We start from the raw sequence: 25,302 nt of genomic DNA on the forward strand, positions 1-25,302 counted from the left end.
GTAGTGTAAATTCATTTTCCACACCTATTAAAAAAATTCACAAGTGAAACCTGATTTTGATCAGGTCTCTAGATCAGGACTCTGCCCACCATTTGTTTTTGTAAATGAAGTTTTATTGCAACATATTCACACCCATTTGTGGGCTGTCTATGGCTGCTTTTGTGCTACAATGGCAGAGTTGACTGGTCTACAATGGCAGAGTTGAATAGAGGCTCACAAAGCCTGAAATATTTACTACCTGGCCTTTTATGGAAAAAGTGTGCTGACCTCTGCCCCGGATCTATACATTTACAGAAAACACAGGGGTCAAAAGAGCATGTTAAGCAATATTATAGGGACATAATCAGCAAATCCAGAAACTGGGAGTTTCTATAGGACTAACAGTTCAGTACTTCTGCGAATAAACTGTAAAACAAAACAAAACAAACAGAAAAATGATGGAGGGACTCTATAGGCTAAAAAAGACCTAAAGTACATCTGCTAAAATGATCAAGAGAGGACCTTGTTAGATCCTGATTCAAACAAACCAGCTGAAATTTTTTTAAATGAGACATTAGGGTACATTTGAATACTGACTAGATATTTGATGGTATTGAGGAATTATTATCATGTTTTTGACATGGTACTGTTATTAAGGTTGTTTTAAAAATTCTTACTTTGAGAGCTAGAAGGTGAAATATTTACACGTAACATATAGTTATATGATGTTGGGGATTTCCTTCAAAATAATCCAATAAACATGGGGTTGGGTAGAAAAATAAAACAAGATTGGCCAAAGTGTTGACAATTGCTGAAGCTGGGTGATGGGTATAAGGAGATTCAACATACTAGTCCTTCTTTTATGTGTTTGACAATTTTTACAATGAAAAGTTTAAAAAAAAAATCCATATAATGGAATACTATTTGGCAATAAAATGGAACCAAGTAATGATACATGCTACGGCATGCAAAGTAAAAGAAGCCAGTCACGAAAGGCCACCTAGTGTATGATTCCATTTATATGACATGCCCAGAATAGGCAGATCTATAGAGACAGAAAGTAGATCAGTGGTTGCTTAGAGCTGGGGATGGGGGAGGAAGAATGATTACTAATGGGCGTGTAGTTTCTTTTGGGATGATGGAAATGTTCTAAAATGAGATGGTGATGACAGTTGTACAATTCTGCAAATATACTAAAAAGCATTGAATTGTAGACTTTAAATTGGTGAATTTTATGGTGCATAATTGTATCTCAACAAAGCTGTTGTTAAAAGCGCTCAATAGTAAAAGCAAAGAAAAAAAACCCCACCTTATTCCCTAGCTCCTATAACTGGCTCTGAAACACCCATGGAACCGCTCCAAACCAAAGGATTTAGCCAAAATTAAATGAATTCTCTTTTGCCCAGTTACCTGGCACACACTAAGAAGCAGCGGCAGTTCCTGACCACCAGGCCGCTTTCCCTGGGTGTAGCTCGTGGCTGCCTGGTGTCCTGTCAGAGTGCTTAGATCAGTGAGTAACTGTGTCAAATTTGGATGGAATTAAACATGTCATTTTGAGTTGCTCAAGTTCAGTTTCACCAAATTACATCACTCAACTGGGACATCATCAAGTTTTCATGACAAAGAAAAACTAGTATGAACAGGCCTCCAATGCACTTGACTCATGTTAATCCTCCACATGTGGAACTTATTCATTCACCAGTTATCCACTGAAAAATCTTGGCTGGGCCCATCCACCCTCTTATGTTTCAAGAGACAAAAAATAAGTGACTTGCCCAAGGTATCACAGCCAGCTCAGGAGAGTCAAGATAGCATCAGATTCCCTGAATTCCACTGTATTTGCATCACACTGACTTTTCCCAACCCCTGTACCTGGGTGTAGGTACTTGTATGTGTTGGGGAGTGTGGGACAGATTCATTGGAGACAGGGTTGGCGTCTACATTCTTTCCTTGGGTACAGAATAGCAGTTTAAAATGACCCTTCTCTGGGTTCACTGTGCCCCCAGCCCTAAAGACAGCGGAAAAGGTTTAGGAAGCAGGTGTGCCCAAGGACTCTAAGGGCCCTGACCACCCAAAGGGTAAGTGTGGGCCTCCTGCTCTCTCTTTACAACTTCTGATAACTCAACAAGAAATATTTATGAAGTGTTTTTGGAGACCTCCAGGGCTCCAACAGGGCAGTCTTCAACACGCCCTTCAGCTGCATGCACAGGAATTTGGGGCAGCTGTAGTAGTTACTGTCAAATACTGGAACAGTGAACCAGGATGCCCCTGCCAGTGACGGGATCCTTTCGCTCTCTTCCAGGGATAAAAAAATTGTCCAGGGACCTCCTATGTTGCTAGAGAGCTTCCGACTTTGCAAAAAAAAAGAAAAGAAAGAAAAAGAAAAAAGAAATCCTTTTGACTGACAAAGGACTCTTTCAAAAATAAAACCAACAATAAACTTACAAAGGGGCAATGCAAAAAAGTAATGTCATTTTACTGAGAAGAGAATTACAGTTTAATTGGTGAATGTTCGATCTCAAACATGAGAACAGTATTTGCTCTAAAGCAAGTATTTGGTAATTAATTTTCAGTGAGTTTCTGAATTCTATGGAAACCTGTTTTGAACCAAGCTTTTTTCCTTATCTCTGTCTGATGGGCCTCTCCTAAGCAGGGAGATTTGGGGACACTATACTGATCAAGTTTTGCTGCCTTCTATTATTTTAAGCTATCGTCTCATGACTTGATCTGAGAATCGCCATACTGCGTCAGACTGATTGGCTGACAAGCCCAATATTCTGACTCTGAAAGTTATGCCAAGGGATAATTAGGAAATGGCAGATTGCCCTCAATAATGTCACCCTGATAGGATATGAACAGACACATGTCATACAGCCCAAATTTCTCTTCCTGTATTACTTACCTATTGCTACAATAATACTACATAACAAACAACCAAAAATCTCAATGGCATGTGTTCATTGTTTACGTGCCTAGAATCACTGAGGGTTACCAGGCAGCTCTGCTGATCTTGGCTGGATTTGCTTACAACTCTGGGGGATTGGTTTCAGACGGGACAACTATTCCACACATTCCCTCACTCTTTAGCTGGCCAACCCAGGCATGTTCTCATAGCAAAGCCAAAGGTGCAAAGAACAAGCCCCACTGTTCCAAGTCCCTTCCAAGCCTCTACTTGCATCACATCTGCTAACAGTCCATTGGTCAAAGTAAGTCACATGGCGAAGGACACGATCACATCATCTTCAGTGGGATGGCACTGCAAAGTGACATAACCTTGGGTGTTGATATAGGGAAAGGTAAAGAACTGGGTCCATAAATGCACTTAACCATACTTCCTTACCCACAGTGGATCTGCAATCCTTACATTCACTTAAATACTATGAAAACCGACTTATAGTTTTCAATGTCTCACTGTTTTAGATTAAAGAATGGCCTAGTTTTACAAGTCTCACCAGTTTTACCACCTGCAATGTAAACAGCACCTCCTCCGATTTATTGTAAATTTCTCTCTTTTGAGCTTTCAAAGGCACCATCTTTCTAGTCTGAAGAGAGTTGGCCGATACAACTGGGAACACTCTATCCTTTCTTGTTCCCGCTCAGACTCAGTTTTTTTTTTCTTTTTGAGTCAGGCTTTGGAGAGCTAACTCTGCTTTCTCTTCTAACTCTCTCTGATCGCCCTAAATCACTCCAGTGGCTCTTGGGGAACACGCTCCGTTTCTCCAGTTCTTTCTATGGATAGCCACCGGCAGCAGATCATATCTCAGTCTCCTGCTCATTTCGTGCCTCTTGTACCACCAGCTGCAGTGCCCGTTTCATCAGGGGATCTCAATATATGTGATAAGAGAACAGAAGAGCTATTGCTCTCCCTGTGCATTGCCCCCTCCCCAGGTAAATCCACACAGGTGCACTAATGCACTAACGTGCCCTTCACCATTGCTGGAGGAAGGACATATTGGGCCCCCTGCTTGCTTCTTGCATTCAGATATTTTCACTTTTCTTTAAAGGGCCCATACTGTCTGCAGTTCGACCACACTTTGTGGATTTGTGCCCTTTCATTTCTGGCCTTTCCTCTAATCAACAAGTGCAATTCAAAAATGACAGCACTTAAGATCCAAACGTGAATTCAACAAACATCACTACATCTGGGCGTACAACATGCCCTTCTCAGCAAGCGGGCCCTCAACAGAACTGTTACATGTCTCTTGAGCAATTATAACTCCCTTTCACATTCACAGCAATGATATCGTATTGTTCTCCCAGGCTCACAAGCATTGAGCACTATTTTGGTGGTTTTGTGTATTAACTGTCGTCCCAGCAACCCTATGAGGCAAATATGAGTGTTACGCTGTTTTTCACAGGCAGAAAAACTAAGGCGGAGAAAGGTTCATTAACTAGCTCACGTTCACCCAGGTAGAAAGTGGTGGAGCCAGGGTTTGGACCTCAGCAGTCTGACTCCAGACCTCTTAGGCATGATGCCGGTCGAACTTCACCACCACCTGCGGACAATTCGGCTAAGAATGAAAACAGAACCTTTTTTTTTTTTTTTTTTTTAGATTCCATATATACGGTGTTAGCATACCGTATTTGTTTTTCTCTTTCTGGAGGGTGGAAGGGAGACGCCAGAGGGAGGAGATATGGGGATATATGTATAGGTATAGCTGATTCACTTTGTTATAAAGCAGAAACTAACACACCATTGTAAAGCAATTATACTCCAATAAAGATGTTTAAAAAAAAAGAGAATGAAAACAAATGCACAATGCACTTCAGGTACCTCCAACAAAGATCAAATAAAAAGTGAGAAAAAAGCAACAGTGAAGAGGTGAAGAGAGGTAAGACCAAACTATGAGACAAGAAAAATGCTCTCCTATGACAACACTGGGCTGTCAAAATCTCCTGGATCTCTTTAAGCTTTAGAAAACTAGGGGGAAAAAATCTCCTGAGGAATTCAGATGAGGCAGCAGGTCTCAGATTGGATCTGTCCAGAGAGCAGCAGTAATTTAATCTACATGCAACCGACTATTTGAGAAAAGAAGCTTCTGAGCTACATTTTTGAAAGAATGTATTGCTGTACAAGTGTCATAAAAACTTTTCTTAAATAATGTCACTCCATTTTCAGCACTGCTTTGGGATCTGTGAGGGAAGAAATCCCCTAAATCCTTGCACTTGTCAAACAAAACATCTTGCTTTCCCAGAGCATTCTGAGATCTGTCAGAATTGGTTTGATTATGGTTTTTCTCGGAGGGCTCTGCGGATCCCGTATGCTCTGGAAGTCCCTCGGAGCTCCGAGACCATTAAGGAAGGAATTCCCAAGTCCAGCCTCACCCGGCCCCTGGTAATCTTAATTACTGGCTAGCTCTTTCACTAAGCCTCCAGTTGCATTTTTCTCAGTTAATAGATCATTTGTAGAGAGTCTTTAGACATTCCTGTTGACATTGTAGGCTTGGGAAAATTATTAACTCAATAACTTATGGCATTTCTATGAACTGCTTTGAAAGCCTGACTATGATGAGAATTATGGTGGCAACTTTCTAAAGCATGTTCACTGGTTTCCAAGAATCTGGACTGAGACCAGTGAATTATTTTGTTAACAATTTTCCAAATGAACCAAAGGTCAATTGTTCGGCATCTGGGACTCCAGAATCAGAAATACTGAGGCAAACATCCAACCTCACAGCTCGGAGCATTTCTTTGATTTCCCTTTTCAGTTTCCTGGGCAGTAAGCTGATTTTTAAGAAGCAACTGATATCCTTATGCAGCTATAGGAGAGAACTCACCATCTTTTGGACATTCTCATCGGTAATATTGGTGTTATAATTCCAAGAAGCAAGTGAACTTTGATAAGACAGGTCTTCAGCTTCACGGTCAAACTTCTGCAAAAATGTCTTGGCCCGTTCCTCAGTGGCGGATTGAGCAGCCGTTACAGCAACAAGGCTGAGAAGGAGCCAGAAAGAGCCTGACATCTTGCTCTGTGCGCCAAGATCCCATCCACTGAACAACTTCCCTAGAGTAAAACCTCCTCATGAGATTTTCTCTCTCATCAGCCTTTGAACTTGGGTTGGGCACTGAGCAGGAAGATAAAAAAAAAAAAAAAAAAGGAAGAAGAAGAAAAAACAGTAAACAATCTGCTGAACCAACACAAAATTCATCCTGGAGAGGACAGATATGTAAACAGATTTTAGAATGATTTCTTAAAGGAAATCAAATAAACAAATGTTATTCATTAATCCTAGAGAATCATAGCTCTCAAATTTTATGGCCAAATCAAAACTTGTCCATTTGCTTAGTATGTTCCTTAAAATCTGTTAAAGATACACTGAAGGTGTTATGATTTTACAGTGACCAACGAACTCTAGAATTAGCGGTCACGGGGGTAATGTTGGGACTTACACGTTTTAGAGACAATTCCATTAAGTCACTTCTCTCTCCTTCCTTTTTATTTTACACTCATATTCACAGAATCTCTATTTGGGTAACATTTTCCCTTCCTAAATAAACAATTTTGCCCTTGTCTCTATAGAATTCATTTTTTTCTGATAAATTTTAATTTCCAGGGCCAATTTTTAAAATTATGAGACCACCCTCCACTCCACAAGTTAACTCTCCTGATTTAACTTGGAAAAACCTTAAAAGGCTCCTTTTCTCTTTCTCAGATGATCGTGCTAAACACTGGTTCTATGACTAACTTCACGGTGGGCCTCCATCCCTTTCACTTACCTGTTCAAAGCTTGGTCAAGGTCACAAGGAAATCAGAATGCCACCACATGGTACGAAATTCAGCGAGTGTCCATCTCAAGTTCTGGTCACCCATAGCCATGTATCATTGCATAGAATTCAAAGAGACTTTAGTGGTTATCCTGTAGAATCTCAGGAGCTGGACCACTGTCCTCATTCCCAGGGTGTAGGTATGAGTGTCATAGGTACAAGAGAGGAGCCACTTTAAATGGCAGGGCTCATGGGCCTGCTTGACTGTGATTATGAAACCTTCACACAGGGAAAACATTTCTTTACCCAAAAAACAAGTCTTCCAGGTCCAGGTGAAATGGCAGTAACCAAGCCTTTAAAAAAAGTTTCCACTACTTCTCCTTATTCCGAAGTTGTACATGTTATTGTAGAAGAGGAAAAAAATAATAAGTAACTGTTTAAAGTGCTTTGCATTAGAATATCTCATTGAAGCATTACAACAAACCTAGAGGCAAATATTTTTATCATCATTGTACAGATTATGAAACTGAGGCGCAGAGAACTTAAATAAATGACCAAACCTTACTCAGCCAGGAAGTGGTAGAGCCAGGATACGAATGCATGCAGTTTGAATCTAGAGTACAGGCCTTTAAGTTGCTGTCAATAGTCTAAGAGCAATGATGGAGGTGTAGATAAAGAGCAGCACAGGGACATGGGCCTTTGGTGACCATGATGGATTTGGTTCCGCTACATCAAAAAGAGGTGGATTCTGGGACTTCCCTGGTGGTCCAGTGGTTAAGAATCTGCCTTCCAATGCAGGGGACGCAGGTTCGATCCCTGGTCCGATCGCTGGTTGGGGAACTAAGATCCCACATGCCACGAGGCAGCGAAGCCCGCAGGTTCTAGAGCCCACGCGCCACAACTACAGGGCCCTCGTGCCACAACTAGAGAGCCTGCATGCCACAATGAAAGATCTCATGTGCCACAACTAAGATCTGATGCAGCCAAATAAATAAATATTAAAAAAAGAGGTGGATTCTTACTACCCTTGGTATGAATCAAAAGACATGATCCTTCTAAGAAATAAAGTAATTGACACATTTAAGCAATTATGATCAAGAAGGTTAAAAGAAAGTGAGCTGAGGGGATCAGTGCAGTTTCAGTCAGGCTCCTTCCACATTCAAGGAAGCTGAGATCCACTCGCTTTCACAGGCATTAAGAGAAAAACTGGTCAAGAGAAAAGGGGGCAGTGTGTGGGGCTCTGAACCAAGAGGTGGAATGTTACTTTAATAAAAGCTGAAACACAACTCTACTCAGGTTGCTTCCTGAATGAAGCTCTTGGGTTCAGGAAAAAAATGGGAGTAGTCCAACTTCAATACACTGAGGCAGAAAATCAGATTAACGTGATCAAATTGAAATAGGGAAAGCAGGATATGAAATCTGAACGTTAAAACAGATGAACAAGGAGCCTGAGATAACAGTGAGGCAGGAGAAATCTAGAAGCCAAGAAATTTTGAGGAGCGAGAGAAATAGGAGAATTTGGTCACAATAATCCTGTAGGAAAACTAGCTCACAATGGCCAACTGCAAGCGATGACTGAATTATTGGAAGTTTTGTTGACTTTCCACTGAGAAGATGCTGATGTTCTGACAGCTGCCCAGAAGTGTCCTGAGACCATTCTGAGAATGGAAAGAGTCCACTAAAGACCCAGGGGATGGGACCCAGAAAAACAATTGGCCTAAAGGAACAGATCCTCTGTGAAAGAATGAAGAACCAGAAAAACAGGAGAGTGGAAATTGAGGAAACCTGTTCTATTTTTCAGAAGGGTAGATGGAAGACTTTGGTATTGACGCCAGACAAAAACTATGAAATATCATTTTTAGAATGCGGTTTGCACTTGGACAATATATATCTCTGGTCCCAAATATATATCTAGGGATTCACTAGGAACAAATAAGATGTTGTCTGCCTCATTTCCTTTGTATCTTCCATTTCAATAAGGGATTTAACAAAATGTAAAGTTCTACAACTAGCTCTAAATGTCCCTGAAAGAACCACACAGCACAGAAATAAGCAGTCCTCTGATCAACAACAGTTCATGCCCAAAACAACAAAAATCTTGATTCATGTATATAAAATAGATAAACAACAAGGTCCTACTGTATAGCACAGGGAAGTATATTCATCTTGTAATAAGCTATAATGAAAACGAATCTGAAAAAGAATATATACATATATATGTATAACTGAATCACTTTGCTGTATACCAGAAACTAACACAACATTGTAAATCAACTATATTTCAATTAAAAAAAAGAATCTTGATTCAACAATTATTTATTGGCCACCTACTCTATGCTAGGCACTATTCTAGATACTGGATATACACTAATGAATAAGACAGGAAAAGTTCCCTTGGATATCATATTATACGAGGTGGGGTAGCAGGAAGAAACAAATAGCTGATGGTAAACACTATGGCTTTACAATAAGCAGGAAAGGAGGAGGGTGAATGATGGGGTGGGGATGAGAGGATGACATCTGAGCAAAGACCTGAAGGAAGGGATGAAAGCCACATGAATATCTGAGGGGAGTCTGTTCCAGGCAGAGGGAACAGCAAGTGCAAAGGTCTCAAAAACATCAGAGGCCTTTGTGGCTGGAGCCCAGTGCACGGGGAAAGTGGCAGGAGGTGAAGATGGAGAGGAAGCTCTAAGGAGGGCCTTATAGACAACTGTAGGACTTTGGCTTCTACTCTGAGTAATGTGGCAAGACATTGGAGGACTTCAAGCAGAGAAGTGATCCGGCAAACGTTTTAACAGGATCACTCTCACTGCTGGTTAGAGAACAGACACTGAGGGGTAAGGGTAGAAGCAAGGATGTCAGTCAGCGAGCTACTACAGCTGCCCAGTCAAGCAGGGTTGAATAAAAGCTTAATATGAGAAATCAATCCAACATGGCTGCCACCAGAAAGCAAAGCCATCTTAGACTATCTTAGACTTTGTTACTAGAAGTATTAGATACAAAAGAATTTAGAGCATCACGCTAATTTCTAAGACCCACAAGTTTAGAGAGACACAGGAGAGTACCCAGAGGAAAATAAAGAAGAGAGTAAATAGGTCTCAAATAATGTCATTTGAAGCACAGTGCAGACGTGAGGAAGGACACCCAGCATAGACAGCTCTCCTCCATCATGGGACTGTCATTTAGATGAAGACTTAGGTAGCTTAACGGATTGACTCTGCCGCTGATTAGCTGTGTGACTTTCAGCAGGTGATATTTCCCTCACATCTAATTTTAAAGCTGATAATCATATTTACCCATCTCACAGGGACGTTGTAAGTATTCTATGAATTAATACATGAGAACACAGAGAAAAATGCTGGGAGCCTAGTAATACAAGCCACTCAAAGTGCGAGGAGCTGTATGATAATTAGTGGACTTTGAGATATGAGGGAGATTGGAGACTCGTCCATAAGCGTTTTGTAGGAAAACTGTCATATTCTGAGAATAAGCAGGCCCCACATAAGCAAGATGAAAATGCACTGCTTTGACTCTACTAGTTTTGCTTTTTTTTAATCATTTAAGGAAGACATTTTTCTAAAATACATTCCATCTAATCAGGATGTTGCCTGAACATTATTTTATGTGTTCTTTTTTCTTTCCAGATGACTCAGTGTCATCATCTTGGACAGCGTTTACTGACTAGGCTATAACGTGATAACATCTTCGGGGCTTTACGTTAAATGGCTCCAAACAGCTTTATTGCTATTAACTGCTGTCTCTGCAGGTTCTGAATTCTGTGCCACTTCTTGAAGAATGCACTTTGAGTGGCCCTGCCCACCACGAATCCCCTCCCTGTTTCTGATTTGCTGTCTGCTAAGAGCTAAATGGAAACCAGATAACCATGGAGTTCAATCAGAACACTCCCTCTTCATAGGCTCAGATCTGAGGGTGGGTCTTCATTCTCCTCGAGCAAAGTACATAGACTTTGAGATCCATTTTTCACTTACTGCTCAACTTTCTGTCCACTTCCAACCGAATCATAAATGGTGAGGTTGCTAAATAGCTATAGCAAAAATTTCCTCTAGCTCCCCAAGTTAAGAAGACAACTTCGGTCGGAGCAAAAGAATGTTTTGTGTAACTTCTTATCTTAAAATTGACAGAGTAATGTTTCTGACAGAAATAAGAAAGGAGGGGCTTCCCTGGTGGCGCAGTGGTTGAGAGTCCGCCTGCCGATGCAGGGGACACGGGTTCGTGCCCCGGTCCGGGAGGATCCCACATGCCGCGGAGCCGCTGGGCCCGTGAGCCATGGCCGCTGAGCCTGCGCGTCCGGAGCCTGTGCTACGCGGCGGGAGAGGCCACAACAGTGACAGGCCCGCGTACCGCAGCAAAAAAAAAAAAAAAAAAAAAAAAAAAAAAAAAAAAAGAAGAAAGGATATCAAGAATATAAAGTAGAGAGAATTTAAAACTCCACATGACCAAGAATGATTTGCCTTTAGTCCAATTGGTTTTGACCACATATTTATCACACAAAGTGAATTTATAAGTACTTTACAGAAAATAAATAAGTTGACTCTTTAGCCCAAAGGAAAAGCTAAAGTTCTTTCCTGTTTACATTTCGAGTTGCATAGCTGCCCCTTTTTCCTACAGATAGAGCAAAGATAATCTTCATTAACCAAGTTGACAAATATTTTCAACAGACAGAGTTCAAGTTTGTGAGGCCAAACTGTGGATTCCAGGGAGGTTGTACGGATTATTATTGCTCTGAATTTATAATAGTACAGTGCTTGCCATGTAAGCCGAATTTATTCCCATGTCCAGACAGTACAAAATAGCAGGTAACACTAGAGTCGCTAGTATAAATTTATATCTCGGGCCTTAGAAGCAAAACTTGAGCCTTTATTCTAAGTGAAATGAGAATCCATGGTAGAGTCTTAAAGGAGGAGTGACATGATCTCATTTACATTTGAAAAGCATCACTCTGGCTGCTGTATCAAGAACAGGTGGCTAGATTTCGAATACAATTTGAAAATGAAACCAGGAGGATTTTCTGCTGAATTAGATGTAGGCTGTGAAAGATAGAGAAAGGCAAGGATTACTCCAGGGTGTTTGGATTGAACAATGAGAAGGATGAGGTTGACATCAATTTATATGGGGAAAAGGTTGCAGGTAAAACACTTTAGAGGGAAAAGGAGGAGTTCAGTCAAGGTTGTGAGAAATACAAGAGACGATATATACAAATCTTCAGTTTGGCAGTGAGCTCAGGGATGACGATATAAATTTGAGAGTTGTTAGTCAAATATGCCTTTTCAGTTAAGGCAAAGAGGAAAGGATCTTACTTCTTCAGGATCCCAGTGTGCTGGAAAGTACTACATAGTCCAGACCTCAAAAGGAAAATGGGATGGGATAAGAAGGAAGAAAGTTACTTGAAACAACCCTCCCTAGAGGAGCCATCTGTGCACTGTACAGGGAAGTGATAAAAGGGAATTTCAGGAACTTGGCCAGAGCATCACATTTCTTGACTGGTTTACAGAAAAGCAGACACATCTCAGGAGCACAGGATGGTTGAGTTGAAGCAAGGTGCACGTTAAGAGAACGCAGCTGACATGACATACAGTCAAAGTCAAGCGGCTTAGACCCAGTCCAGGTCAAGGCTGAAACACTGATGGGCATTCAAAGCATAGAAGACTCCTTTTGGAGCTAGCTCCTGCCTGTCAGCTAGAGTCTGTGGGTGACTGAAGACTTTTACACTTTGGTTAATACTTCCTAATTGGCTCTAAATATCTTAGAATAAGCCTTCATCCCTACTGACCTCTACCTCAGTCTGCAGACTGAGTGTAAGAGCCATGTTTTCAGATCCAACTAGAAATGTCCAACAGCAGTTGTCTTCTTGAAGTCCAGCACGTTCATCCTGGAGACACTGTACCATTCCCTCCTCCACTTCTAAGGGACGTATCTGGTCTGGGTCATCGGTAGGGCTTGGCCAAGGCTAGTTACCTTGGCCAAATCAGAGAGATGGGGAATAGATAAATCACATTATAAATCCTCAAGGGCCTAACATAACATCTGAGCTTCAATCTCATGCCCACATGGATACATGCACTTGGAATTATAAGAATTTTCCTGAGACTTCAGAATCTACCATTTTTTAAATCAAAATATCTTGGCTTTTGATGAAATGTCACCACAAATACATAAAAACTAGAAGCTCAGTTGGGTAAGAGTCTTACTACTTCTTCATTCTTTGCCACTGACAACCCTCTTAAGGTTTGCCAGCCTGTCATCAATCTCATCAGGAATCTTCTTTGGCTGAGAAATATGTCAATGCCTAGAAACCAGAAACTATACAACATAAGTCCCAGGGCAGCCTTGCATCTTTTCTAGGACAGTCAGAATGTGGTAGATATTAATAATATTAATTTGGATTCCATCCAGAAAGGAATCAAGGCCTCATGGCCTTAGAATCTGGATAATGCCATTATGTTACAAGATGTTATTTTTGGATTTCAGTTATTCCCAAAGTTTTGACATTGCTTTACATAAGGTTAGGCAAAGCTTCAGCGATTTCTGCAAGGATGAAATCACTAAGCAATCATGAACGTTGAAAACTTGAGAATACACTTGGAGGAACTCTCATACTGAGCATCTTTCTCTGCTCAGCCTTTCCCCTGGATTTTGTGATTGGTACCGTCACAAGCTTTTTCGCCTCTCCTATTGTAATAGTGGAATCTCTCTAAGGTTAGCTGGGGCGCAGGAGTCAGTTATAGCTCGCTGGGATGCTTGATCATCTTTGGAAGCTGATTCAGCATCCTCTCTGAATTTATTTGGTCAAGAAGCCCTTAGGCCCAAGTTCCATACAAATTCAACATGAACCTGAAAGTTAGGGATAGCTCCAACTCTTCCATATTATGTTTCTGGAAGATCTAGGACGCTCGGGAGCATGGGGCACTCTAGAGACACTTTTGGTAGTCTAGATCTATACCGACAAGTAACATACTCCTTGGGAAACTGGAAAAGCAGTGGGGGAGGGCAAAAATCTCCATATATTACTCAGTTGGGATTTCAACCTGGCACTCTCCCTAAAGAGAGAGCTGCTGCTTATCAAAAACCAGAAGTCGGGCTTCCCTGGTGGCGCAGTGGTTGAGAGTTCGCCTGCCGGTGCAGGGGACACGGGTTCGTGCCCCAGTCCAGGCGGATCCCACATGCCGCAGACCGGCTGGGCCCATAATCCATGGCCGCTGAGCCTGCGCGCCCGGAGCCTGTGCTCCGCAACGGAAGAGGCCATAACAGTGAGAGGCCCGTGTACCACCAAAAAACCCCAGAAGTAACAAGGCCCAGGACAAGGCAAGGCATTAGGTCAGGCCCCAATACACCCATCAGTGAACATCAGGCATAGGCAAGCCGGCATCCTAAAGAGCTCCACTGGAGGCACAAGCCTCTGACAGGTATGGGGATGCTGTGATGCAGCTGCCAGCTAGAATAGTCATGGGGTAAAGGGGAGTGGCAGAATGGATAAGAAATGACTCACAGTGTTGTTTAACTAAGAAAGGACAGGAGAAGGAGGAAAAGTGAGAGAGAGGAAGGGAGGATTCTAGGGCATTAACCAGAGCATACAAGCCTGTCTTTATAGATTTCAAATCATGGTTAATATTTATATGCCAGGGACTATGTTAAGCACTTTACAAGCAGTATCTTCTGGAATCCTCACTGTCACCCTGTAAGGAATTATGATAATTTCCATCTAATAGGATTATAAATGAAGGCTTAAAGAGGTTAACTAAAGGGCCTAAGTCTGATTAACAAGTACAGGTGTCCACATTTTAACCCACTGTTTACCATGATGCTCAGCTAATCAGGGAGAGGGTTTTTTTATCTTTCACTATAAGATAGTTGTAGTAGATTGCAAAACTACTTCTTTACTCCTCTTTGTATCAACACCCTTTATAATGTGACTTTGCAGTTTCTTCCATCAAGATATATAGTCTGGGCTTCCCTGGTGGCGCAGTGGTTGAGAGTCCGCCTGCCGATGCAGGGGACACGGGTTCGTGCCCCGGTCCGGGAGGATCCCACGTGCCGCGGAGTGGCTGGGCCCGTGAGCCATGGCCGCTGAGCCTGCGCGTCCGGAGCCTCTGCTCCGCAACGGGAGAGACCACAACAATGAGAGGCCCACGTACCGCAAAAAAAAAAAAATTAAGATATATAGTCTATTTCCTTCTTCTTGAATCTGCTTTGGCCAATGGCATGTGGCAGAAGTAATAGTGGGCCAGTCCATCCTTTCTTTCTCTCTCTCTCTCCCTCTCTCTCTCTCTCTCTCTCTCTCTCTCTCTGAAGGCTGAGTAGCTATCAAGTGAACAAGCCTGAGCAAGGGACCACTGGAGCAGAGATGAGACAACCAAGCCGAGGCCATCCTAGACCAGCCAGCCCCCAGCTTCCCTGGCAACTGACTACAGACGCATAAGTGAGAGCAGCTAAGACCAGAAGAATTTCTCAGGTGAGCCCAGACAAAACTGTCAACCCATAGACTCATGAACTAAACAAATGGCTGTTGTTTCAAGCCACGGAGTTTTAGGCTGGCTTTTTGTGTAGCAAAAAGCTAACTTATACAATCTCTTAATAACTTCACCAAGGTCTTTCCAAATTATCTATTCAGATAGGATGCTCTTGGGTTGCAAGTAAGAAGACACTCTTACTCAACTGGATTAAACAACAAGGAAAACATATTAACTCATGCAAATAAAAGACCATGATATGTTAAATCCAGAGTTAGTTAACTTAGCGCCTTAATGATACCATCAAAGACCCAGGTTTCTTCCATCTTTCTACCGTGCTACCCTTGGCATGTTGGCTCTGCTCTGATTAAAGCTTCCCTTGGGGTCACAAGATGGCTACATTCATTTCAAGCATCACATCTAGAAATGACAACATGGAAAGAGGAGCAGTTTCTTCCCGTGAATCTCTCTCTTTTTTAATGACTTTTTTAAGACTAAGGGAAGCTTTCTCAGAGGACTAGCATAATTGGCTTAGACTAATCAAGATTTACATCTGGTTCATGTTGGAGAATGGTAGACCTCCAGCTAAACCTGGTTTTGCCTTAAGGGAGTAGGAGGGGATGCTTTTCATATATGTAATATAGGTCATGCGTATTCCACCCACTGTAGAATGTCCCACTATTTCTGGGATATTTTCTGTAGAGATTTCATTCCAACCATGAATGTGGGTTCTTATGAATTTCAGGCACAGAAGACAGAGCTTGTAAGATCTTCCTGAATTGTGCCTTGGTCTGGAGGGAGTTTCCACCTCAGTCTCAATAGCATGCTGATGTCTCTACCCACTGAATATATATGATACAACCAAGAAGAGTGGGCAAGGGGAGAAGAAAGTTCTAATAGGAAAGAAAAGATATTTTCCCAAACCACTACCCAATTTTTTCCAGGGATATAGATCCCCTCAACAGTATTAACAACTACTTATCCAATTAAGTGAGATGGATGAGAGAATGCAAATCATATAGAACACATAATCTCTGGCTCATTGCATCCTGTGTTATTGGGAAATTTTACTCAGAAGACACAGATAAAAGATGATGGAACAAATTCTGATTCGTAAGAATATAAAACTTTTCATGATTTCAGAGAAATAGGAGGTCAGAGTGGGCACAAGGAGTCAGTCAGGTAGGCTTTACAAAGGAGATGAGACTCTGAATCATAGAGACTAATACTACTAATAACAGTAACAGTAATAATAAAATCCAAACTCTGTTGAGTGCTTATTATGTGCCAGGCAGAATGTAACTGCTTTACATGTGCCCCCACATTTAATCCTCACAACAACCCTATAAGGTAAGTGCTAGCACCACCCTCAATTTCTAGGTGAGGAAACCGAGGCATGGAATCAAGATCACAAAGCTGGAAATGAACAGAACTGGGGTTGGAACCTCAGCAGTCTGACTTCATGCCCAGACTCTTTGTGGTCAGAAAGGGCTTTTCGAAGGAATTCCTGTTACAGACATGGAAGAGAGGGACAGTCAAGGCATAAAGAAGCATAACAGGTGTAGCTGGACAGCTTGAAAAATGGTCCCACAATGACATCAAACTTGCACAAGTTACAAACACAGTTCCTCCTTGCATTCCTTTTACTGCATTCATCTTCACAATTTTCACTGAAGGGAGGCCATTGGTGCTCTACCCTTTTTCGGTGAAAAGCTGTTTTTCTCAGTAGGGTGAGAATGTTCAGGAATAGAGAGTAATTAGAGATCATAGGTTCACAGATGACAACCTCAGATGGTGTGGCAGTCATTTTGTTCTCTTCAAAGCAAGTCTATATCAGTAACAAACAGCAGCGGCTCTCAACCAGGATGATTTTGCATCCCAGGGGACAAATGACAATGCCTGGAGACATCTGGGGTTGTCACCACTTGGGTGGAGGGTGCTCCTGCATCTAGTGGGTAGAGGTCAGGGATGCTGCTAAACATTGTACAATGCATAGGACAGCTCCCCACAAATAAGAATTATTTGCCCCAAATGTCAAGTGTGAGGTTAAGGGACGCTGACCTAGATAGACGGCACTATGAACATAGTACTCTCAAGAATCATGTGTGCGTGATTCCACCTCTTTACATCTCAGTCAGGGCCAGCAGAATAGTAAATTACCTACTCCCAATAGCAAAGCTGCCAAGACATTTGAGCACAAAGTAACTAATCCTGTTTAGACATGAATATGCATGCATTTGCACTGGTCTCAATAACAAATAGGAGAAATAAGGAAAAAATAAAACAAAATATCGATACAAATAATTAGCCCTGACTTTAACATGACAGGGGAGAAAACTAACACTTAAAGCATTTACTGTAGATCACCTTGCTGAGTGTTCACAACCACCTTTGTGGAAGTTGTTACTTTCTAAACACTCAGCATGATCAGTAACTAGCTCTATGTCACCCAGTAAGAAAACTGGGATTAACCTGTCAGTGTGTTTTCCTTTCAACTCCTGCCTCTTTCCGTAGGATGTGGTCAAGTTCAAAAGAGCTAGTAAGATTGTTGAAGAAGAAGATAATTATGATTTTTAAAAATAGATGAAAATGATATAGTACTTCTGCCTTGAAATTTGTTGACGTCAATATGTAGGAGATATTATCCAGACAGCTCTGTCTCTCCCAAGAAAAGGACAGGATGAAATGGGCTGAAAGGACATGATGGCAAGAATTCAAGTTTAGTCTTAAGGGAGAATCGCTTGACAGTGGTCAACACTGACATACACTATTGAAGGGTGTTGTGTAATCTTTGTCTCTGGAAGGTTTCATAGGCTGAGGAAGGTTTAGGAGGGTTTGAATTTGGCCTTGACTGACGGGGAGGACATGGCTGGGCACAGCTCCAGTTAAATGCTGCTCTGGGAAAAAGAAAAAATAATGAAAGGGGATAAAGAAAGCCTATGGGACTAATGGGACACCATTAAGAGAAATAATGTCTGTATCATTGGAATTTCAGAAGGAGAAGAGAGGGAGAAAGAGGCAGAAAGACTATTTAAAGAAATAATGGCTGAAAACTTCCCAAACCTGGGGAGAGATTTGGACATCCAAGTTCTCAAAGCTAATAGGTCGCCCCCAAATTTCAATCCAAGACAGTCTTCTCTGTCTTGGATTGAGACACATTATAATAAAACTATCTAAATCAAAGCCAAAGAGAGAATTTTTAAAACAGCTAGAGAAAAAATTTTTCTCTCATACAAGGGAACCCCCATGAGGCTATAACCATATTTTTCAGCAAAAACCTTGCAAGCTGGGAGAGAAAATGGGACGATATATTTAAAGTGCTGAAAGAAAAAAAACTGTTAGCCAAGAATACCTTACCTAGCAAAGCTGTCCTTCAAAAATGGAGGTGAGATAAAGATTCTCTAACAAACAAAAGTTGAGGGAGTTCATCACCAGTAGACCTGCCTTACAGGAAATGCTGAAAGGAATCTTCAGGCTGAAATGTAAGAGTGCAAATTAACAGCATGAAAACACATGAAAATGTATAACACACTGGTAAAGAATTCAGAATACTCTAATACTGTAATATGGTGGTGTGTTAACCACTTAACTCTAGTATAAAGGTTAAAGGACAAAATTATTTAAAATAGCTATAGCTACAATAATTTGGTTATGAATGCACAATATAAAAAGATGTAGGGCTTCCCTGGTGGCACAGTGGTTGGGAGTCCGCCTGTCGATGCAGGGAACGCCGGTTCGTGCCTTGGTCCGGGGGGTCCCGCATGCCGCGGAGCGGCTGGGCCCGTAAGCCATGGCCGCTGGGCCTGCGCGTCCGGAGCCTGTGCTCCACAGCGGGAGAGGCCACAGCAGTGAGAGGCCCGCGTATTGCAAAAAAAAAAAAAAATTCTGACATCAAAAACATAAAAGGGGAGCGTAAAAGGGGAGAGTTTTTGTATGTGATCAAAGTTAAATTGTTATCAGCATAAAATATTCTGTTATAGCCATACAATGTTTTATGTAAGCCTTGTTGTAACCACAAAACAAAAAGCTACAGTAGATTCACAAAAGATAAAGCAAAGGGAATCAAAGCATACCACTATGGAAAATCATCAATTCATAATGGAAGGTAGCAAGAGTGGAAGAAAGGAACAAGGGAACTACAAAACAGCTAGAAAACAGTGAATAAGATGGCATTAGTAAGTCCTTACCTATCAAGAATTACACTAAATGTAAATAAATTGAATTCTCCAATCAAAAGACATAGAGTAGCTAAAAAACAAGACCCACTATATGCTGCCTACGAGAGACTCACCTCAGCTTTAAAGACACACAAAGTGAAGGGATGAAAAGAGATAATTCATGCAAGTGGAAACGAAAAGAGAGCAGGGGTGGCTATACGTATATCAGAAAAAAGTAGACTTTAACTAAAAAAATAGTAACAAGAGGAAAAGTAGGTCATTATATAATGATAAAAGGGTCAATTCATCAAGAAGATATGACAATTGTAAATATATGTGCACCCAACATTGGAGTACCTATATATATTTAGCAAATACAGATCTGAAGAAAGAAGTAGACAACGATATAATAATAGTAGGGACTTCAATACCCCACTTTCAGCAATGGATAGATTATCCAGACAGAATATCAATAAGGAGACATTAGACTTGAACCATACTTTAGATCAAATGAACCTAACAGACATATATAGAACATTCCATCTAACAGAAGCAGAATACACATTCTTCTCAAGCGCACATGGAACACTCTCCAGGATATATCATATGATAGGTCACAAAACAAATCTTGGCAAATTTTAAAAGACTGAAATCATACCAAGTACCTTTTCCAACAACAGTGGTATTAAACTAGAATTCAATAACAGGAAGAAAGCTAGAAAATTCATAAGTGTGTGGGAATTAAACAACACACTCCTGAACAACCAATAAGTCAAAGAACAAATCAAAACAGAAATTAAAAAATATCTTGAAACAAATGACAATGGAAACACAACATAGCATTATCTTTTTTAAGACATTTTTCCAAAAAAACCCATACAGATGGCCAATACATACATGAAAAGGTGCTCAACATCACTAACCACCAGGAAAATGCAAATCAAAACCACAATGAGATATCACCTCACACCTCTTTAAATGGGTATCATCAAAAGACAAAAGATAGTGTTGGTGAGGATGGAGAAAAGGGAACCCTTGTGCACTGTTGGTGGGAATGTAAATTGGTACAGCCACTATGGAAATCAATACGGAGGTTCCTCAGAAAGTTAAAAAATAGAACTACCATATGATCCAGCAGCCCCACTTCTGGGTATATATCCAAAGGAAATGAAAACAGGATCTCAAAGAGATATCTGCACTCCTGTGTCTATTACAGCATTATTCACAATAGGCAGGATATGGAAACATCATAAGTGTTTGTCAATGTATGAATGGATAAAGAAGTTCCGGAAATGTAGTGTACAGTATGGCGACTATAGTTAATAGTACTGTATGGTATATTTGGAAGTTGGTAAGAGAGTGGATTTTATAAGTTCTCACCACAAAAAGAAAAATTGTAACTATTTGAGGTGATGGGTGTGTTAACTAACTTTATTGTGGTAATTATTTTGCAGTATATGTATATAAAAAATCAGGGCTTCCCTGGTGGCGCAGTGGTTGAGAGTCCACCTGCCAATGCAGGGGATGCGGGTCCGTGCCCCGGTCCGGGAGGATCCCACATGCCATGGAGCGGCTGGGCCCGTGAGCCATGGCTGCTGGGCCTGCGCGTCCGGAGCCTGTGCTCCGCAACGGGGGAGGCCACAGCAGTGAGAGGCCCGCGTACTGCAAATAAATAAATAAATAAATAAATAAATAAATAAATAAAAATCATTACATTGCACACCTTAAACTCACACAGTGTTATATGTCAATTATATCTCAATGAACCTGGAAAAAAACATGGCGTGGAAATATATATATATATACACACACACACACACATATATATTGAACTATTATAAGCCATGAGAAAAAAAAAGAAATTCTGCCATTCATGACAACATGGATTGACCTTGAGGGCATTATGCTAAGGGAAATAAGTCAGATATAGAAAGATGAATACTGTATGATATCACTTCTATGTGGAATCTAAAAAAGCCGAATTCTTAAAAACAGAGAGTAGAGTGGTGGTTGCCAGGGGTTGGGGTGGGGGAAATGGGGAGATGTTGGTCAATAGGTACAAACTTCCAATTATAAGACAACTAAGTTCTGGAGATTTAATGTAAAACATGGTGATTATAATTAATGATACTATATTAAATACTTGAAAGTTGCTAAGAGTAAATCTTAAATGTTCTCACCACAAAAAAGGAGATGGGGGACTTCCCTGGTGGCGCAGTGGTTAAGAATCTGCCTGCCAATGCAGGGGACACGGGTTCGAGCCCTGGACTGGGAAGATCCCACATGCTGTGGAGCAACTAAGCCCGTGCACCACAACTGCTGAGCCTGCGCTCTAGAGCCCGCGAGCCACAACTACTGAGCCCGTGAGCCACAACTACTGAAGTCCGTGCACCTAGAGCCTGTGCTCTGCAACAAGAGAAGCCACCACAATGAGAAGCCCATGCACCGCAACACAGAGTAGCTCCCACTCACCGCAACTGGAGAAAGCCTGCGTGCAGTAATGAAGACCCAATGCAGCCAAAAATAAATAAGTAAATTTATTTTTTAAAAAAAGGAGATGGTAATTATGTGATGTGATAGAGATGTTAGCTAACACTATAGTGGTCATCACTTTGAAATCTATATCAAATCAACATGTTGTACACCTTAAACTTACACAATGTTATAGGTCAGTTATATCTCTATAAAGCTGGGAAACAAAGGAAAGCAAATGCTGCCCTGAGAATGAGCCCCAACCACAGTCCAAATGGGGCTTCTTCCCCACTCCCCTCCCCACCCCTACCTCCCACTCCCTGTGTAAGGAGCCCAGCCCATACTCCATTACATCTCTAACAGCCTGACCCGGTGTGTCCTCTCTCCTTTCATTTCCAACCCTCTCAGCACCTCATCTCTCCCAGCCCTTTATAATTCGTTTTGAATGGTTAGATCTAGGTGGTGGATAAGTGGGTGTTCATTATACTACTCCTCCACCTTTGTTTATGCATGATAATGTTTATAATAAAAAGGTAGCAGGAGGTGTACAGGAACTGAAGGCAGATCGTGTAGGGCCCCATCACCATTTAGAGAGTTTGGGTTCTACCTAGAAAGAGATGGGTAGAGAGGAGAGGCTTAAGTAAAGGAATGATATCATGGTTTGACTTTCCATTTGTTTTTTTAATTTTTGTTTTGTTTATTTCGGGGTTTTTTGTTTTTTGTTTATTGGGTTTTTTTGGCTGTGCTGTGTGGCTTGTGGAATTTTAGTTCCCTGACCAGGGACTGAACCTGAGCCCTCGGCAGTGAGAGTGTGGAGTCCTAACCACTGGACCACCAGGGAATTCCCTGACTTTCCATGTTAGCAGGATATGTCAGGGTTTTCTTCCTCCATTTAAATCTGACTCAATATAGGATGAGGAAAGTTGCAGTTCTGATTGCAGTTTTACCACAGCCACTAAAATGTGCCTTTCATTACCCCTGAGCCAAGTATAAATAGCAAATGACCTAAATCAAGCATAGCACAGGAATGGCCAACAATGATCCAAAGAGCTATACAAATGCTGAAGCAAAAATATAATCCTCATTTTAAAAATTTCCAGCTGTGAAACACATTCAATCTGTTTAAGATTCTGATTTCTCTCTATGCCACTGCCCATGGTACTGTATTTGGTTTGGACCAAGAATAATCCTGGCAACCACCCTGCACATTAGCCAGTCATGGGGTTTCAGGCACCCCAACCCCAGCTCTTCTCCTCCATTGAGAACACGGCTGGCATGGCACTGATGACATGTTTCAAGTCATTCCAGGAAGAGGAGTTGATGACAAAGTCCTTTTTAAACGGAAATAAGCTAAACGTAGAACAGTATAGTTAAAATATGGAAACTAAAGGAATCAGTTGCTCCAAACCCTCTAACAACATGTGAACATCTTTAAATGCTGCATGATTTCAGGTAAGATATTTAAATTCGCTCAGCTGTTTCTTCTTTTGTTAAGTCAGATTAGTAATACTTGCTTTTGAATAAAATAATGAGAAGCAATAAAAATTCATGAATAAAATGGACCTTGTGAATAAAACTTTTATATTCTTTAGAAAAAGTGTTATTGAAACTATTCAACTTGAGTCCACAAAGAGAAGAAAAAAAGACTGATTTAGGGAAACTATTTTACAATACAGATATTCATATCTACAATGACTAAATCTTAACTAAGATAACCTATCTATCTGGAAAGAAACATAGGTCTGACAGGGAGGTGGTGAAAGGGAATACACAGATATTTAAGGCATCTATCTGGACTCGCAACACAAAGTAAAAATGAACTATAAAACTATGAGAAAAATTGCCACGTACCCTGATTTCTAGCCCCCCACACCCTCAATTCTCCCCCAAAGGACTCCTGTATAATCCTTGGGGAGGTTTTATAAATGGCTTTTCCCCCCCGATCTATTGGAATGTGCTGTGTCAAAGCACTATATTTGAAACTGTAACCTGAGGCTTTCGCCAATCACTGTACTACTAAAATGAACCTTGGTATTCCCCTTTATAGCTAAGCAGATGATAATCTAGCAGACAAACACTATAATACATGATGAGCATTTAATATGAGCTTCAGTTACCCTTGGAATGATGGCAAAGATACTAGCATTGGCAAGCCTCCGTTGCTTTTGAGCAAGCAGATTTTAGTTCTTGCATTCATAGGTTTGAATTTTCTTTAGGTCCTCAGAAAGTACGTTAGATTACCTGGAATTGTGCTAAATAAAAGTCAAAAGGTGGAGGACCTTCCAGATGGCGGAGGAGTAAGACGTGGAGATCACCTTCCTCCCCACAAATACATCAGAAATACATCTATATGTGGAACAACTCCTACAGAACACCCACTGAACACTGGCAGAAGACCTCAGACCTCCCAAAAGGCAAGAAACTCCCCACGTACCTGGGTAGGGAAAAAGAAAAAAGAATAAACAGAGACAAAAGAATAGGGGCGGGACCTGCACCAGTGGGAGGGAGCCGTGAAGGAGGAAAGGTTTCCACACACTAGGAGCCCCTTCGTGGGCGGATACTGCGGGTGGCGGAGGGGGTAAGCTTCGGAGCCGCGGAGGAGAGCGCAGCCACAGGGGTGCGGAGGGCAAAGCGGAGAGATTCCCGTACAGAGGATCGGCGCCTACCGGCACTCACCAGCCCGAGAGGCTTGTCTGCTCACCCGCCGGGGCGGGGCGGGCGGGGCTGGGAGCTGAGGCTCCGGCTTCGGTCGGATCCCAGGGAGAGGACTGGGGTGGCGGCGTGAACACAGCCTGAAGGGGGTTAGTGCGCCACGGCTAGCCAGGAGGGAGTTCGGGGAAAAGTCTGGAGCCGCCGAAGAGGCAAGAGACCATTGTTTCCTGGTGCGCGAGGAGAGGGGATTCAGAGCACCGCCTAAACGAGCTCCAGAGATGGGTGCGAGCTGCGTCTATCAGCGCGGACCCCAGAGACGGGCATGAGACGCTAAGGCTGCTGCTGCCGCCACCAAGAAGCCTGTGTGCGAGCACAGGTCACTCTCCACACCCCCCTTCCGGGGAGCCTGTGCAACCCGCCACTGCCAGGGTCCCGGGATCCAGGGACAACTTCCCCGGGAGAACGCACGGCGCGCCTCAGGCTGGTGCAACGTCACGCCGGCCTCTGCCACCGCAGGCTCATCCCGCACTCCGTGCCCCTGCCTCCCCCCGGGCCTGAGTGAGCCAGAGCCCCCGAATCAGCTGCTCCTTTAAGCCCGTCCTGTCTGAGCGAAGAACAGACGCCCTCAGGCGACCTACACGCAGAGGCGGGGCCACATCCAAAGCTGAGCCCCGGGAGCCGTGCAAACAAAGACGAGAAAGGGAAATTTCTCTGTGCAGCCTCAGGAGCAGTGGATTAAATCCCCACAATCAACTTAGGTACCGTGCATCGGTGGAATACCTGAATAGAAAACGAACCATCTGAAAATTGACGCAGTGGACTTTGGGCAACCGCAGACGTGGGATTTGCTGTATGCAACTGACTAGTTT

The 25,302-nt window shown here is 42.1% G+C and overlaps 1 protein-coding gene across 2 annotated transcripts in view; it reads right to left on the reverse strand.

Moving 5' to 3' along the window:
- Positions 1-18,627, reverse strand: part of ACE2 (angiotensin converting enzyme 2) — a 63,977-nt gene extending 45,350 nt beyond the window's left edge. The window contains exons 1-2 of one of the 2 annotated variants that reach the window (XM_033427928.2): positions 18,510-18,627; positions 5,757-6,044 (exon numbers count right to left, since the gene is read on the reverse strand). In XM_033427928.2, the coding sequence (XP_033283819.1) occupies positions 5,757-5,942 (186 nt within the window). In that variant the 5' untranslated portion in view covers positions 5,943-6,044; positions 18,510-18,627. Of the gene's footprint in view, positions 1-5,756; positions 6,045-6,696; positions 11,024-18,509 lie in introns of those variants that run through there. The other variant, XM_004269657.3, reaches the window with a different exon arrangement.
- Between the last annotated feature and the right edge of the window lie 6,675 nt (positions 18,628-25,302).

Source organism: Orcinus orca, chromosome X (genome assembly GCF_937001465.1).
Source record: "Orcinus orca chromosome X, mOrcOrc1.1, whole genome shotgun sequence".
In the NCBI taxonomy this organism is placed as follows: Eukaryota; Metazoa; Chordata; class Mammalia; order Artiodactyla; family Delphinidae; genus Orcinus; species Orcinus orca.